At 40.2% G+C, this 19,053-nt stretch overlaps 1 protein-coding gene across 1 annotated transcript in view; it reads left to right on the top strand.

Annotated features, from left to right (window-relative positions):
* The window catches only part of FEM1C (fem-1 homolog C), a 61,871-nt gene extending 44,458 nt beyond the window's left edge, over window positions 1-17,413 (top strand). Inside the window, exon 3 of the mRNA XM_073624642.1 lies at window positions 11,875-17,413. Within this exon, the coding sequence (XP_073480743.1) occupies window positions 11,875-13,184 (1,310 nt within the window). The 3' untranslated portion in view covers window positions 13,185-17,413. The remainder of the gene's footprint in view (window positions 1-11,874) is intronic.
* The last annotated feature ends 1,640 nt before the right edge of the window (window positions 17,414-19,053 follow it).

Below are 19,053 nucleotides of genomic sequence, written 5' to 3'. Positions count from 1 at the left end.
GTACAGAGCAGCCCTGATCATCCACTTCTCTGGTCCCTCATTGGCACTCCTAGCCCCTCCCTCCTGTCAAAAGTATCACATTTTAATTTCAGTTCTTTAATTTTTTTTCCAATCAATGGTGGTGGTCTGCGATTTTTTAACAGTATTGTGATGGACAGATCAGACACTTGACACATTTGACACATTTTTGGGACCATTGACATTTATACAGTGATCAGTGCTATAAACATGCACTGATTACTGTATAAATGTCACTTGCAGGGAAGGGTTTAACACTAGGGGGCTATCAAGAGGTTAAATGTTTGTTCCCTTGTGTGTGTTCTAACTGTATGGGGATAGGACTGACTAGGAGAGGAGACGTAGGAGACATATAGTTGTTCCTACTTAGTAAGAACAAACGACATGTCTCATCTCCCCTGACAGAACAGGGATTTGTGTGTTTACACACACAAATCCCCGTGCTGACTCTTGTGCTTCGCGCTCTGGCGGCTCTTAAAGGGAACGCTGTACCGGGTTTTGTGCAGGGGTGCTATTCTGCCCCCGTAAAAAGACGTGAGCCGGTCGGGAACCAGTTGTCATATCGTGAAATTCATTATCAAAATTTAGCTGAGGCTCCGGCTGGCGGCCGTTTTGCGTGAAATTTTTTTCACACAAAATGGCCACCAGCCGGAGCCTCAGCTAAATTTCGTTGTCCTCTAGTGTTTGGCGGACAAGACAGGAAGAAGCCTTGTATTGAGAGAATATCTGTTTGTGGCCTTCCATTGAGATTCTATTTCCATGACTGTTGAGATTTACTGTGGATGCCAAGCAGCTGCCCATTTTGGATTATTTTGAGGATACGCTAAAGGGGAATACCTTTCCGACCAGTTGGTCACTATGCCTGTTTGACTTGGATGACATAAGTCTTCCCAGGTCAACAACCTCTGGTAAGCCTTTAACATGTTCAGGTGACGGCTTTTCCCTACCATTGTTGCCTTTCCCGGGAATTCTGGTTGCTTCTACATAGCCTCTTCATACATCTTTGTTCCACTCTTCAATCCAATATGGGCATTTAAAATACTACACTGGTCCCATAGCCTGCTATGACTTGGCCGGCATACGTTGTTCCAAGTCATTTACTTCTGGTAAGCCCCCTATGATCCCAGGTGGTGGCTTCTTCACTTCTTTTTTACACTGTTGGTGGACTTTAACTTGCTGGCTCTTGGTGGTGCCAATTCATCTTCTTGGACTTTTATAATTTATCTGGCATCACTTTTCACATGTTTTGATATACACATGTTTTGATTATATATATATATATATATATATATATATATATATATATATATATATATATATATATATTTTTTGGTATATGTATAGTGTATACACAGTATAATCGTAATTTACACTAATACTGTAGAATTTTCTCATACATTGGTTCACACCTTTGTATATTATATAGATATTTGGTTTCTCATATCACATGTAACCAAATGGTATATTTATATTTACTCGCTGCATTTGACCTTAGATATGTCACCTATGTTATTATAATCCTTTCTTTGAGTCTATAGCGCCACACTTTTTACATATTTTTCAACTACCTGGGTCTATAGGTGTGTTGGCAGCTGTTCACTCACATTTTTACGCAGCGCTGTTTTATTTATATTTTTTTAGTATTCTGTCTGACTGTTTTGATGTTGAATTTTTAAAGCAGCAGTGTTCTGTCACATTAGCAAACCTGTGAGATCAGCAGGCCCTGCTATTGCTTTTAAAATTCAACATCCAAACAGTCAGATGGATTTAAAAATCCTGTATTTCACTATATAAGCTCCGTTTTGCTGTCAAAAATAAGTATAAAATGTAAAACTTCAGTGAATCTGTGACAAGCTGTCCGCTTTCCACCATCTCACTGTATCCTTACTGTGGACGAGTGCGGGGTGTAGCAAGATGGCCATGACAGAACGTCACTTTCATTACAATTTCTGACTGGTCGCCTAATCTGACGAAACGTGTCTGTGTAAATCCAGGTAGTGAACAGGCAGCAGCTTCAGCTGCCCACAGTTAAAATGGATGCAGCCAGACTTAGAATGCATTAAAGTGAAAAAAAACACAAGGGTCTACAATCCCTTTAAGCCCAGTACACACTAACGATCACCAGGTTTTCCTCATTGTTTCACAGCAAGTCGAAACCGAGGATGGTACTAATTGTACGAAAACTCTTGTATGGCAGGCTTTTATTTTATAATTTTTGTTATCAAATGAAAACCGGTCACATCACTCAAATTGTTCTGTTCACGTACGAGAGACGTTTTGGGGTTTGTCCCTTCGAAAATTTTCGTTTGGTAAGTCTGAATCGTATGTTAAATGTTGTGCGTGCAATGCACTATACGAAAATCAGATTGTGCCTTGTATGGAATTTTTCTTTCGACAGTTTACCCCACTTTAGTAAATTTTGAGACACAATAAGGAGTTAACATAATTTTGTGCGTCAGTTCCCAAATGTTCACGCTTCTGGTAGCAATGTAAGTAGCTTTTAAAGCTTTCTGCCATTGGTTAGTAGAGTAGGAAAACAGACATATGCAAATTTTGCATTTAGTTACTGATTTATAATACTGTCCTAATTGCTGCTGAAGTCTGCATGAAATACAAGTGTTTTGCTTGCAGGTAAGAGAATATCTGGAGGAACTTGAAGTGGTTCTAAAACCTAAACATTTTCCACCTTAATGCATGTTTAGGCATCAGTACCCCCCCCACCTTTACTTACCTGAGACCTCATTCGATCTAGTGCTGTGCACGTCTACTGCTTTTCTTAAGATGTATGATTAAGGCTGCATTCACACTCACTGCTGTGAATCAGCCTGTGATTTGAAAGCGCCGATGTGTGATTGACAAATCGCGGGACTCACATTTGAGATGCCATTCATTTGAATGACCCCTCAAATCGTGGAGCAGGGCTGCCGCAAGCATGTTGCTGGAAAAAATTCAGGAGCCACTTTTGGACATCGTGCTTCCCGCAATTGCAGCGCGATTTATCGAGGCAGACCAGCACTGCAATTTGAAGTCTCATTCAAATGAATGGCATCTCAAATGAGAGTCCTGCGATTTGTCATTCACACATCGGCGCTTTAAAATTGCGGACATATTCGTGGCAAATCTACCTTCAAAACGCTGAAGTGTGAATGCAGCCTTAGTATCGTTGCTTTTGTAATATATCTTGTTGAACAATTAAAGCGTTTCGTGTGCCACAGTCAGCATTAAAAGAAAAAAAAAATCACATCATCTGCAAACAAATTGATGACATAATCTCTAGTGCCAATTGAAAAGCCTTTTAACTTTTGATGTGCTTTTATATAAGCGGATAGTGGTTCCATTAGGGGATTGAAAATTGATGGAGATAAAAGGCAACCCTGTCGGGTTCCATTCATTATCTGGAAGGGTTGAGATCAAATACCTGATGAGTAAATGGCGATTGCGCAACACATGTGAGGTATTGCCTCGACCATTGGAGCGAGAGCAATAATTTTAGCGTCAGACCACCTGTGTAGCTCTAAACTGGTAACCTGTAAAGGGTTTTAAAACTTTGCCTGTGGATAATTTTAATGTACTGTTGCTTGTCACCATTTCTCAGGCGTGCAACATCATTTCTATCAAAAATGGGGTATTGTGTGTGTTCACTAAAATTCATTAAAGTGTACTTTTTCCAAAAAAAATTGCATTTGAAAAGCCGCTGCTCAAATTTCGCGTGACGTAAAAGAAACTGCAACCCCCACCGTTTTATTCTCTGGGGCCTCTGCCTAAAACAATATATAGTTTGTGGGTTCAAAGTAATTTTCTAGCGAAAAATGCAGATTTTTACATGTATGAGCAAAAGGTTAGACTTGGCTTGGGTTGGGGGGGGTCAAGTGGTTAAAATATACAGTGATAACATGTCTGCTATCTGAACGCATCAAAATTGCATTCAGGGAAGGAACACTTAGGCAGAAAAAATGCCTATAACTGACTATTCTGACCAATGAAATGAATGAAGGCCCTAGCGCTTGATGTGCCTGAAGGTCCACATTAAAGACTATACTTTCTGTATACCCAAGGGTGACCTAAACATTCATTTTAATCCACATGTTATTGTGAAACTGGGAGAGCAAAGCCTTGCATCCTACTTCCCAAACCTTGCTGTCAGTGATAGTCTCAGGCTAACGATTGGGACCCACACCAATTGTTTCCCGATTTATATGAGCCCCATAAACTCCAAAAAGACCTACCATGACAGCGGTCACTGATCCTCAGTCATGGTACATATGGTAAAAAAATTTATACACAGAATAAAGAAAAGATTTATTTTAAATGTGTTTTCCATCTGTCAATTTATAATAAAAATGTTTGTACCAAATTAAAAAAAATTTCCTTTTAAATAGGTTAACTAATGCTGCCAAATGTGGTCTGGCCATGTAAGGTTTTAAAGCAGGGTTAAAATGGTCATGAAGGTAAAATGTTTTTTTACCTTTTATGCATTGTCTGCATGAAGGTAAAAAAAAAAAAAAATTTAATAGTGGCTCCCACTCAGCCACCTGCTAAATACGTACCTGGGCCCAATCCAGCGCTGTGCTTGTCTGCAGCAGCTATTCTGTCCTCTCCCCTCTCACAGGCTTGGCTGAGAGCAGCGGGAGCCATTGTCTCCTATTGCTATCAGTCAGAACAAGAGAGGGGGGGACGGAGCCGAGCCAGGCTGTGTGTCTGAATAGATGCAAGCAGCCCAACTCAGGGTGGAGCACGCAGTGGGTAAATATGACATGTTTAGTAATTTAATAAGTAAAACTTTTTTTTTTTTTTTTTTTTTACCTGTTTAAACCCCAAAACAAAAAATATATTGCAGCCTACCAATCGTGCAGCCACCACGTCTTCTAATTTTTTTTTTTTTTTTTTTTTTTTATATTCTCGTATATTGATATGGCCATTATTTTCCAGCTTCCTTTTAACAGAACAAGCTGTCCAGGAAAAGTGTCAGAGGGTTGAGACAAACAATTTACCACTGACTGGTGCTTACAATGGTCAGCTATTATCTATGTAAAATCTTTACTATTTTGCTGTACAAAGATGTCTCAGTTGCTCCTCTATCCAGAGTAGAGACACCCTAAGACAAAGTGTGTTACTGGCCAGATTATCAGGTGAAAATATAGAAAAAAAGAAAATGAATGCAGCCACCACACTATGGCCTCGTTCACGTGGAACCTATAAATCCGTGCCCTGTGCACCCACACAGATGTCACATTGGTGTACATTGACGTCCTCCCAGAATCGTGCTCTTGCGCGCCCCCTGGGGAGCGATCGCTTGTAAACAAACCGGCGTCACGTCCGGTTCCTCTCTCCCCTCTCTGTACCGATTGGTACAGTGCGAGGGGAGAGATTGGTGGCAGCAGTGCTGTGGGCTGGATTTGTAGTGCCCACAGCGCTGCTGTGTGCCCATTCCAGCCATCCATCCATGCTCAGCATACCCATCCATCCATGTTCACCCATCCATACTCGGCATACTCACCCATCCATACTCGGCATACTCACCCATCCATACTCGGCATACTCACCCATCCATACTCTGCATACTCATCCATCCATCCATTCTCACCCATCCATAATCCTCCATCCATTCATGCTCCGCCCATTCATGCTCGCCCATCCATACTCGGCATGCTCGCCCATCCATACTCGGCATACTCATCCATCCATACTCGGCATACTCATCCATCCATACTCGGCATACTCATCCATCCATACTCGGCATACTCATCCATCCATACTCGGCATACTCATCCATCCATACTCGGCATACTCATCCATCCATACTCGGCATACTCATCCATCCATACTCGGCATACTCATCCATCCATACTCGGCATACTCATCCATCCATACTCGGCATACTCATCCATCCATACTCGGCATACTCATCCATCCATACTCTGCATACTCATCCATCCATACTCTGCATACTCATCCATCCATACTCTGCATACTCATCCATCCATACTCTGCATACTCATCCATCCATACTCTGCATACTCATCCATCCATACTCAGCCATCCCATCCCCCACCATTCATAATTAGCCGTACCCAGCCGTACTCAGCCATACTTAGCCATCCCCATCCACGGCTCATCCATCCCCATTCCTGCTCATCCATGCCACTACAGTGTCTCACAAAAGTGTAATAGGTAGTCAAATTAGATTTGAACTTATGCCCCTAGAACACCTGACGGTGCTCCCTGCATGTTGGGCCTCTCTATGTAGCCAGGCTGTGTAAAAGTCTCACATGTGATATCGCTGTACTCAGGAGGAGTAGGAGAATCTATTTTGGGGTGTAATTTTTGGTATGTACATGCTATATGTTAGAAACATTGTGTAAGTGGACAACATTGTGTTTAAAAAAAAAAAAAATGCATTTTCTTTACACATTTTCCAAAAACTTGTAGAAAAAAATGACATGTTCAAAAGACTCATTATGCCTCATAGATTATACATTGGGGTGTTTTCTTTCCAAAATGGGGTCATTTTTGGGGCGTTTCCATTGTCCTGGTTCTCCAGGGCCTTCAAAAGTGTAATAGGTAGTCAAGAAATTATATGTGTAATTTATGTTCCAAGAACACCTGATGGCACTTCCTGCATGTTGGCCCTTTGTATGTGGCCAGGTAGTGAAAAAGTCTCACATGTGGTATCGCCATACTCAGGAGGGGTAGCAGAATGTGTTTTGGGGTGTAATTTGTGCTATGCATATGCTGTGTGTGAGAAATAACCTGCTAATATAACAATTTTGTGGAAAAAAAGACAAAAAAATCTTGCTTTTGCAAAGAATTGTGGGAAAAAATTACAACTTCAAAAAAACTCACCATGCCTCTAACTAAATACATTGGAATGTCTACTTTCCGAAAAGGGGTAATTTGGGGGGTATTTGTACTTTCCTGGCTTGTTAGGGCCTCAAGAAAAGAGATAGGCCATCAGTGCATCAGGTGTGATCAATTTTCAGAGATTGGCACCATAGCTTGTGGACTCTATAACTTTCACAAAGACCAAATAATATACACCTATTTTGGTTATTTTTTCCAAAGATAATGTAGCAGTATAAATTTTGGCCAAAATATATGATGAAAAATTACTAATTTGCAAAATTTTATAACAGAAACGAAGAAAAATGCATTTTTTACAGAATTTTCTGTCTTTTTTTTTTTTTTTTCTTTTATAGCGCAAAAAATAAAAAACCCATTGTGATTAAATACCACCAAAAGAAAGCTCTATTTGTGTGAAAACAAGGGCAAAAATTTCATATAGGTACAGTGTTGCATGACTGAGTAATTGCCATTCAAAATGTGAGAGCACCGAAAGCTAAAAATTGGTCTGGTTAGGAAGGGGGTTTAAGTTTTTTTTTTTTTTTTTTTTTTTTTGTTAAGGTGAACTTCTCCTGTGATCAGTATACATTGTAAGGATTCTAACAAGCAGTTACAAACTTTCCGCTCTGAAGAAAAAGCTGTTCAACTTTATGTCTTTGGATATTGATTCTGAATTGGAGTGACTAATTGTAGTCACCTGGTGCACTTACATGGTTCTGATGGGAAAAGTTGCAGGGTCTGCATCCCTTTAGTAGCGATTAAATCTTAGTAAATATCTCAGCAAAAATTACCATTCTATTGCAGAGAATGCCTAAAGCCTGATTTATAACTTTGTGCAGAGTTATTTACGTATAAAAGGAATGACATTTCTGTATATCAGCTGTGTACAGAACATCTTCAGGTTGCAATATTAAAGAAAATGACAGCACTGCAGTTGAAGAGGTTAGTTTTAGAGGTGCACCGAATGGAAATTTTGTTGTCTGAGCTGAAAGTTCAGGATGCACTTGGCCAAAAATGAGATTTAAAAAAATGCATATCTTTACCACACGATCAGCCGTGTCCAATCACGGCTAATCACGATGTAAACAGGTATAGCCGGTGATCGGCTTTTCCTCACTCGCGTCTGACAGACGCGAGTAGAGGAGAGCCGATCGGCGGCTCTCCTGACACGGGGGGGGGGGTCCTGTGCTGATTATCAGATTATCAGTGCAGCCCCCCCTCGGATGCCCACACTAGACCACCAGGGAAGCCCCCAGCATGTGGATGGCCAGGTACATCCCCCCCCCCCCCCCCCCATGGCCATCCACATTTGAAAATCAATACCCAACATATGCCAATCAGTGCCCACAAATGGGCACTGACTGGCACCTCTATGGCACAATAAAAATTAGTGATGCCCAGCAATGCCACCCATCAGTGCCGCCTATGAGTGCCCACCAGTGCAGCCATATCAGTGCCCGTCATTGAAGAAGAAAACTTGCTTATTTACAAAAAATTTTAACAGAAACACTTTTTTTTTTTTTTTTCTCAATTTTCTGTCTTTTTTTTTTTTTTTTTTTTTTTTGTTGCGCAAAAAATAAAAATCGCAGAGGTGATCAAATACCACCAAAAGAAAGCTCTATTTGTGGGAACAAAGTGATAAAAATGTGTTTGGGTACAGTGTAGCACGACTGCGCAATTGTCATTCAATTTGCGACAGCGCTGAAAGCTGAAAATTGGCTTGGGCAGGAAGGTGTATAAGTGCCTGGTATTGAAGTGGTTAACACTGGTCTGTTGCACTTCCGTTGTGGGGTTAAAAATCTTGCTTGCTGCATTTTTGGTCAGTTAAAAAAAAAAAAACGCACCTCCCTGTTAAAATGCATTGAAAACGCATCAATAACGCACCCGTCTTACATTTTTGATGCAGTTTGTGAGTCACATGACGTATGAAAAAAACACCATAAGCACAGTAAAATCGCCACAAAATTGTGTGCATTATTGGCACTATTATCGGCACCTTTTTCTGTCGGCAAAATGCTGATAACACCATTTTCAGACAAAATTTCAGTGCATCTCTAATTTTTATAACATAAATGGCTTGTGAAGCAATTGTATGTTATATTTTGGTTTTTGTTTGGAGTTACTTTTAAGGCGTTGTAAGCTGCAATATTTGTTTTTAGGCTTAATACTGCTTTAAGGGTACCAGATGTGAAAGAATCCTAGAGGCTGCTTCTTGAATCACTAGTAGGTTAGCGTAACAGCCAAGCAAACAGCATTTTCTAAAGGAGATCTGTAATGACAGATGGTTCTCTCGTGTAAGCTTTATTTTAAAGGCCCACTTTCTAGGTGAACTCTGCCTTGTATCCAAGTATATGTGTTTGTTTATACTAGGTAAGGAGGTGTGAGTGCAGGGTATCTTATTTAGTTGAGATCAGTCAGCCAGGGCTTGCCGCACAGATAAGTGCCCATACAGATACATTTCTTATCCAACCTAAACTGGACAGATCAGGAGATGATGGCCTTTTGTCTGTGGACATATTTAGGCATGTTTTGCTTCCTGGGATTTTCATGACTCTGTGGGGGATACTTCCATGTGTTGCTGTTATGTCGTTTATAATATTTTATATTCTGAATTATTTTTGGTGTATGTGTGGTGTTTTTTTTTTTTTTTTTTTTTTTTATATTAAACAGCTTGATAAGTTTCTAAGGAGGATATGTACATAGCAGATCTGAAAACATTAGTGACTCATGCTGTCATCTTTGTGCAATAAGTCTTTACTTAAGAATCAGTATCTTAATACCTCTGATCAGTTAATTAGGATTCGCCTGCTTAGCTGCTTCTTTGTCTATTTTCAGCACTGTAGTGTGAATCATGGGGGCTGGAGGTTACAGGAAAAGCAATCTGGGAGCTGCAACATGCTCAGTTTATCAGTTGTTTGGACTTTTTGTAGGACTATCAATGTAAACTGTATTTCCAGGCACCACCTAACTACTCATAAAAATGCCTCCCCTCCCTTTTCCCAACACATATTCTGACTAACCTGTGTAAGAAAAATGTGTATACTTGCCTATTAGATTGTAAGCTCTTCTGAGCAGGGCCCTCTTAATCCTCCTGTATCTTATTGTATTATAACTGTATTGTCTCCCTTTTATATTGTAAAGCGCTGCGTAAACTGTTGGCGCTATTTAAATCCTGTATAATAATAATAATTTTCAGACCCCTTCAATCTGGTCATGTGATCCTGGCCCCCTGTCAGCCAGCATGGCTTTAGGGGAGAGGAGGGAGCACCAACAATAGATGGGCCACAGTAAGCCTGTGGTGTGACGTCACCACTCCAAGTTTACTAGCCTTTGAGTGCTCTCTCCTCTCCAGCTGCACTGGCTAACGCTGGAGATCACATGACCAAAGCAGAGAGCCCTGAAAATAGGCAAGTATCTTTCTTATACCCCTTTCACACTGGGGCGTTTAGGTGCTTTAGCGTTAAGAAAAGCGCCTGAAAGAAGCCTCATCTGCAATCCCAATGTGAAAGCCCAAGCCCTTTCACACTGCCAGCACCCAAAAAATGCTGGTAAAGCACTGCTCAAGACCCCTTTCACACTGGGGCCTTTTTCAGGCATTTTTCGGGCGCTGGCAGTGTGAAAGGGCTCGGGTCATCCAGCCCGGTGGCAAAAACACGAAAGCGCTGCAAAGAAGCTGCTTGCAGGACTTTTTTTTTTTTTTTACCCCCTGCCAGCTCAGCGCCCCAGTGTGAAAACACTCGGGCTTTCACATTGGGATTGCAGATGAGGCTTCTTTCAGGTGCTTTACAGGCGCTTTTTTTAACACTAAAGCCCCTGAAAAATGCCCCAGTGTGAAAGGGGTCTTACACAGGTTTATCAGAATAGATGTTAGGAGAGGCAACATTTTTTAGATTAGTTAGGTAGTGCCTGGAATTCCACTTTGAGTAGCCTTTTTTTATATTGATATAGACATATGGTTTTGTAATGTCTTACCCTAAATTTATAAATAATACAGTATAAACTTTTTTTCCCCTTATAGGAGCTGCCATGGGTAGACTTTCACACAGTAAAGGTGTGACAGTACATTTTTATAACATGCTTACACTCAGTATTAGGTGACCAAAGCTTACAGATCCTAATGTCCAAGCACCACCACTTCAGGGACAAAAGCAGGGCTCTCCAAACGTTCTAAACAAGGGGCCAGTTTTCTGTCCTTCAGGCTTCAGGGGTGCTGGACTGTGGCCACTGGGAGTAGAAAATGCCCTATCTTGGTTCCAGTGGGTAGAATAATGTCCCATTGTTGATATTAAAGGGAGAGATGGTGCCCCATTGTTGCTGTCTGTGAGAGAAATACTGCCCCATCATTGGTGTCTATTGGAGGAGGGGTGCCCCATCAATGGTGTTTGTGGGAGGAACGGTGCCCCAAGGGCCAGAAAAAGGCAAGCAAAGGGCCACACCTGGCCCTTTGGCCGCAGTTTGGGGAATCGCTGGACTAAAGAAATATAACTGATTGCACACACATTCATAGAGGCCAGTTGAAAAATTCTGTGTTAAGCTTGTATAACAGGTACTTCTCATACATGGGTTGATTATTACCAAATTAGATTTAAAATCATTTCATATACAAGTAGATCCCAGGCCAGTGTAGCAAAAATTGTTACACAATTCATTTTCTGCAATATTGCCCACCAAAAGATTTAACTCCATGTAGATTGATTTCAAAGAAGCTAACCACAGATTTGCTTACCACCTACATTGATCTGGACTTCCTAAAGTAAGTGGGATTTATAGTTTATGCTTCTATGGCACTAGTGTAATGATCACAATATTTCTCTTCACTTTTCAAATCTCTGCTACACAGGTATAGACCCCAGCTTATCTGTAGGAGACTGCTGCTTCCATGCATACATTAGAATGTATTTAGCACCAGACCATCTACCAAGTGAGCTGTAACTGCCTTTGTGCATGCTTCTTTATTTGTATATGTTTATACCATTAATATATATTAACTTTTTATTTATTTTTTAATTTGTTTAGGAAACACCGCCTTGCATGACTGTGCAGAATCTGGAAGCCTAGAAATCATGAAAATGCTTCTGAAATATGGAGCCAGAATGGAGAAGGATGGCTATGGAATGACACCGCTACTCTCAGCCAGTGTAACTGGTCACACAAACATTGTGGACTTCCTGACTCAGCACCCACAGACCAGTAAGCGGGAGCGCATCAATGCCCTTGAACTTCTTGGAGCTACATTTGTTGATAAAAAACGGGACCTTCTTGGTGCCTTAAAGTATTGGAAGAGAGCTATGGATATGAGATACAGTGATAGGACTAACGTTGTTAGCAAGCCTGTTCCACAGGAATTAATTATGGCATATGATTATGCCAAGGAAGTAAATACTGCTGAAGAGCTAGATAACCTTATTGCTGACCCTGATGAGATGAGAATGCAAGCTCTTTTAATTAGAGAACGAATTTTGGGCCCTTCACATCCAGATACATCTTATTACATCAGGTATCGGGGTGCAGTCTATGCTGACTCTGGGAACTTCAAGCGATGCATCAATCTGTGGAAGTATGCTTTGGACATGCAGCAGAACAACCTGGATCCTTTAAGTCCAATGACAGCCAGTAGCCTACTGTCATTTGCTGAGTTATTTTCCTTCATGCTTCAGGATCGGGCTAAAGGATTGCTTGGTACTACAGTTACATTTGATGATCTTATGGGTATACTGTGTAAAAGCGTACTGGAAATAGACCGAGCGGTCAGACAAGCATTGATGCCTCCTGACCAAGTCCAGTTAAACAAGGCCCTCTCTATAATTTTGCACTTGATCTGTTTGCTGGAGAAAGTGCCCTGCAGCCCGGACCAAGAGCACTTCAAAAAGCAGAACATTTATAGGTTCCTTAAGCTGCAACCCAAAGGTAAAAATAACTTTAGCCCTCTTCACCTGGCTGTGGATAAGAACACCACTTGTGTCGGCCGCTACCCTGTTTGCAAATTTCCTTCTCTTCAGGTGACTGCCATCTTGTTGGAGTGTGGTGCTGATGTTAATGTCCGAGACTCTGAACAGAACAGTCCACTACACGTTGCTGCTCTCAACAACCACCCAGATATCATGAATCTGCTTATAAAAGCCGGGGCACATTTTGACTCTACAAATTCGCACAACCAAACTGCCTGTGATTTGCTGGATGAGAAGGAAATGGCAAAGAACTTAATCCAGCCCATCAACCACACCACTCTGCAGTGTTTAGCTGCACGTGTGATTGTCAAACACAATATAACCTACAGAAAGCAAATTCCCGAGAAGCTGGAGAGCTTTGTTTTGCTTCATAGATGATGCTTTGCCTGGACCTCTAGTACAACTGAAGGATGTGCGCTTTGACTGTTGGCTTATTAATAAAGAACTGTTGATAGGAGACATCGGTATGCTTCAGCTGGTAATGTCATGATCCACTTGTCTCCGACATAGCATCATCTCCTCTGGAAGGATTTGTTACCCATATTTAAATCTGAAAATATATCAAATTTGATTTTCTATGTCCTTTTAAATTGTATTTTCTGCACCCGACTTGTACAATCTGCCAAATTCTGTTTCCATCTGGTTTGTTTTCTGCCTGTTCAGTAGGGGAGAGTGGCACACTTTTTTTCTTTTTTTTTTTTTTTTTCTATATGCCTTTTCTGGTGGCTTCCTGCTATTTTGCTAGTTTTGTGGATTTTTTTTTTTCTTACCTGAGTTCAGGCCATTTCTGCTCTTGTAATCTTCAAGCCTTTCACTCCCAATGTTTCGATGGGTATCTTTCTATGGACCATTGCTAATTTGTAAAAGCTTTATGAACATGTTAATGTTTGCAATTACCATAAGTGCTTTATCTCCTCTATGCACTGGCTTAGACATGACTGTTGTGTGTTAGCATACTTCTATGCAGCATTTTGCCAGCCCAATTAGAACACGATTTGTAGTTTTGTTTTCAAGTCAGTTTCCATTCTGCACTAAACAGCATGGCTATTTTGTAAGAGTTTTGCTGGCTTCTGCAGGCAAAACAGCATTTGACTTTACAACTGCCTTCCCTTGATCTAGAAATACAAGAAAAGAGTTATCTTGTGGGTTTTGAGTATCCTGGCTCTTCAGATCCTTTGAATTAAATTTAATGCTTAAAATTACAAGAGTGTGCAGAAATCCTCTTACTTGTTATTTGTCCTTGGATACCTCCTCATTTAGTGAACTGTCAGAAATGAGAACTGTCTTGGCCTGTAGCAATCATGATTCCATTCAGAACTGCTACCCTTTTCTGCTGCCATTTTATTGCCAATACGTCTCATTGCAGACATACATAAATTAGACTAATGGTACTTTTTAATTACCCTTTCTTAAAGGGACACTATCAAGAATGTTTTTAAACCTAGAGCTGTGAGGTTTTTAACAAAAGTGAGCCGTGTTTTAATATGGAGAGATTTTCACATCCCCATCCTAATCTAGTGACTTCCATATATAAAACCAGAAGTAATAGTGTATTTGTCCATAATTGCATGATAGAATGATTATTTTTCTTTCTGCAGTTGCCAGCCACCTTTTATTTCTCTTTGGTTTTTATAACTCACTGCATTATGAGTGTAGAAACAAAACTGCACTAAACAAAAGCAGCCTTGGAAAGTGCGATAAAACATATATTAATACACCAATGTGCAAAAAAAAGTACTAACATGGATATGAAGATTTGACAGTGTCCCTTTTTGGATGAAATTTATAATAGATGTATGTGTGGTATGCTGCATTATCAGTCAATCCTAATGCATAGGTAGTATGATTGATTTATATAATGGGTAGGAAGTTGGACTGAGGCCAGAGCTTCTTATAGTTTGTATTTATGCTCTTTCTGTTTTCAGTAATTTGTTCAGGTAACCTGCATGCGTTGGTATGCCTCTTTAATCAGCGACATGCCTTTTTGTTTTTCAAAGAAGCAGAAACAACATCTTTATGAAACAAACAAAAAAAAAACATCCTTTGTGTATGGCGCCCATACATCCAGATAACTCTGATTTGTCAAGTCAACCCATCATGCTTCTTTGTCCTTTAGCAGGAAGAGCTCTCTTGTTTTGACCAGTTGGAAGGAAATTTGAATAAGATTCAGGTGACTAATTTAACACAGCACTTTACTGTTGCTCCAGAATAACATTTTTATTGGCCTTGCAAATGTCTTACAATAAAACTCTTGAGTGGAAAAAAAAATCTTGCTTACTTGGGCAGAATTTAGTGTTTGTTGACAACTCCTTAATAATTGATATTCAGAAACATTAATTTTTTGCATGAATCCCCCCCCCCCCCCCCAATTCCCTAGACCTGTAATAAAACTAGTTGTTTTACCAGCACTTGGAGAAACCTGGGGGCTGACATGTCACGCTGCAAATGCTACCTGCCGGTCAATTATGCTGACTATCTTGGTTCAATACTTTGACTTTTTACCAGAGAACAAGTATGCAAATAAGGGCTTCTGAATATATATATTTTTTTCTTTTCTGGTCTATATACTTGTTCTGGGTCATGTACTCAGGAAGTGTTGATGCCTGCGAGTCAATATAAAGGTCCAGAAACTTGCATTTTCAGAAAGTTTGCAATACAGGCTCCATATTCTGGAAATCTCTTCCATGATAATGAAGTAGATCTTCAGGCAAATGGAAAAAATCGCATCTAAAAGACATGTGTTTTTAATGTTTTATCTGCAAAAAAAAGTGTCATTTTTGTTTGGGCTCTATCACACTTGGTTCATTTCAACTACTTTAAAAAAAAATCCCTGCTATGTGAACTGAGGTGATGATGCCGACTTGAGCCAGCCATAGACGGAGCAAATTTTTTTGGTTGCAGGAAAAATTTGTTCGATTTCCCCCCCCTGCTCATACATGGTCTATGGCTGGCTTTATTACTGAGGCAACATTTACATGTGGCATCTGCTTGACTATCCCAACTGTATTTTGCTCTTTGCTCAGCTATTTATACATCATATATACCACAAGTAAGATCTCTGCATTTGTGCCCTTGTGTACAGTCATATGCAGGCCTTGTATGAAGCAGGGAGATTCAGAAAGGAAAGGCAGAGCAAAGTTCCTGAAACTTCATGAAAGGTAAAACAAAACAAACGAAAAAAAAAAAAACGCATGGGCCACCATTACTGAAATATCAGGTTTTTTTCTTTTTTGTTGTTTTTTTTTTTTTTTGTCGGGACCTTTACGATGTTTACCATGTAATTCCCAGTAACATAACATATTACATTTAGATACTTGGTCATCTGGAAAGAGGCTTTTTGTCATAATAAATCCTTTTTCATATCGAATCTGGAAAATTCTCATTTAATATAGATTTTTTTGTTACCCTAATTCTCTATCTTGCACAGTGTAACATTATAAAATATTTTGGTTAAATTTCCACTAAATGCAGTTCACATATAGATTATCTTCTCATTCTTGAAGCTTTAACTGCAATTTTACAATCTTCCTTGTAAGGGAAAAGAACCGGAGGTACCGTATTTATCGGCGTATAACACGCACCCCAAGTTTAGGAGGGAAAAACTTACATTTAAATGCTCATCAATACAGCCTTATCAGTGTACATCTGCAGCCTTGTCCATCATTGCATAATAATCAGTAACCATCTGCAGCCTTTTGCCCAGTGTCATTTGCGGCATGTAACCATTTAAAATTACCGCCGCCAAGATAGACAGAGCCTGTGTGCTCGTCTCGCAGTCCCGCCCATTGGCCTAGCTCCTATGATGGACATAGTGCAGGTCCAATGGCGGGACTGCGAGCCGAGTACACTCGGCTCGGTCTTTTTCGGCAGCGCTCGCAGTCCCCACAGAGACAGTAGGGAGGCTGGACTGTGAGCCGAGCCGAGTGTCTTTTTCGCCGGCGCTCGCTCTTCTTCCCCTCAGTGGGGATCGGCGTATAACACGCACCCACGATTTTCCCCTGCTTTTAAGGGGAAAAAAGTGCGTGTTATACGCCGATAAATACGGTATCTGTGTATATATTTTGATTTAATTATTTTTTTTGTGTGGTAAAAGACAGCTCCTGTCACTCTTTCTGCATGATGGGCCTCCCTTTAGAAGACGAGAGTTCCTAACATTCAGGGGTGTGAATATCTGAGTGATGCTGAGTTTGTATAATTATGTGGTGATCCTGCGTGGACAGAAATTATGTCTGTAGCGGAATATTGGTGTAAATGGAAATGGATAGTGGTGTAAATGGAAACAAAGCAGTTCTTGGGAAATTACTAATGGAAAACTGAAAATTAAAATTTGGTTCCTGTATTTATTTATTTTTGGTGGACTTGAATGTACATACAGTCAACAGTGGGTGTCCCTGATCCATTGATATTTGTACATGTTGGATTATTTCCTCAATTATCCCTCATACATGGCCCACATGTTTCTAATTCTTTTCCCCATAGCCATCTATGCTTGCATCGCTGACTAGCCACACGTCGTCGTTCTCAGTCTCCTGCTACAGTAGTCCAATAAAACACCAGTGACTATTGCACAAAAGATATCTTGGATCTAGCAAGTCTTATTATCCACATTGCTTCTAGTGGTACATTTTTTTTTTTTTTTTTTTTAATATATATTTCTATGCATTGTCCTAAACTTGCTATGGTAATGCATATATTATTAAAAAAAAAAATCCTGTGGTTTATCCCAAAGCTATTACAACTACTACCGTGTGTGTGTGTGTGTGTGTGTGTGTGTGTGTGTGTGTGTATATAAAATTGCATTTGGTAATTTTTGTTTTTCAGAGATTGGGGGCAGTAGCAGTGAGCTTTTAAACCCCCTACTAGCGGCCGAAAAAGGGTTAAGAGCACCCGCGAAGCGCTGGCCATTGATTTTAATGGCAGGGGCGGTTTAGGAGCGGTGTATACACCACCCCAAATATGCTTGCAGGACTTTTTTTTTTTTTTTCTTGTCCTACAAGGGCACTGCCCCAGTGTGAAATCACTCGGGCTGCAAAAGATGCAGTTTATTGGTGATTTTTTTTTTTTGCGCAAAAACGCCTGTAAAATGCCTCAGTATGAAAGTGGCCTTACACTACCTCTGTTTTCCCTTGTAATGGCCTGGCGCCTGTGTTATCTTCCTTGTCCAATGTGCCTTCAACATCCAGACCCTTGTAATGCCTCCAATAGTTTAATATTTAAGTTGTAAAATGATCTTTGCCAGGAAGATTGAGTGGTCATTTTTTCAATAAGTGTTTGTCACGTTGCTTAGAAAAGCAGATAATGACATTTTCAAACTAAAGAGCTGCATTGATGTCTTAAACCTACTACAGATCATTGTATCATTGTATTAATGTTTGATTTCCTTTGAGAAAATTCAGTATGGTTATAAAAATCTACACACCCTTGTTAAAATGTCAGGTTTATTGATGTAAATAAACAAAGATCATTTTAGAACTTTTTTCCACCTTTTTTTAATGTGACCGGCAACTTAATTGAAAAACTGAAATCTTTTTTTTTTTTTTTTTTTGGGGGGGGGGAGAAAAAGAGAGAAAAAAAATGTGGTTGCAGAAGTGTGCACACCCTCTTATAACTGGGCATGTAGCTGTGTTGAGAATTAAGCAATCGCATTCAGACTCATGTTAAATAGGAGTCAGTACACACCTGCCATCATTTAAAGTGTCTGATTAACACCAAATAAAGTTCAACTGTTCTAGTAGGTCTTTACTGACATTTTCTTAGTCGCATCTTACAGCAAAAAGTCATGGTCCACAGACCTTCCAAAGCATCAGCGTTGTCTCATTGTTAAAAGGTATCAGTCAGGAGAAGGGTACAAAAGAATTTTCAAGGCATTGAGTATACCATGGAACACAGTCACCAAGTGGAGAAAATATGGCACAACAGTGACATTACCAAGAACTGGATGTCCCTCCAAAATTGATGAAAAGACAAGAAGAAAACTGGTCTGGGAGGCTGCCAAGAGGCCTACAGCATCATTAAAGGAGCTGCAGGAATATCTGGCAAGTAGTGGTTGTGTGGTATATGTGACAGCAATCTCCCATATCCTTCATATGTCTGGGCTACAAGGTAGCAAGACTGAAGCCTTTTCTTATGAAGAAAAACATCCAAGCCTGGCTAAATTTTGCATAAACCCATCTGAAGTCTCCGTAAAGCATGTGGGAAAATGTGTTATGGTCTGAAACCAAGGCTGAACTTTTTGGCCATAATTCGA

The sequence above is a fragment of the Aquarana catesbeiana genome, linkage group LG01, assembly GCF_042186555.1.
Source record: "Aquarana catesbeiana isolate 2022-GZ linkage group LG01, ASM4218655v1, whole genome shotgun sequence".
Lineage (NCBI taxonomy): Eukaryota > Metazoa > Chordata > Amphibia > Anura > Ranidae > Aquarana > Aquarana catesbeiana.
Note: the sequence above shows the minus strand (reverse complement) of the source record. Positions and strands in the feature narration are given on the sequence as shown.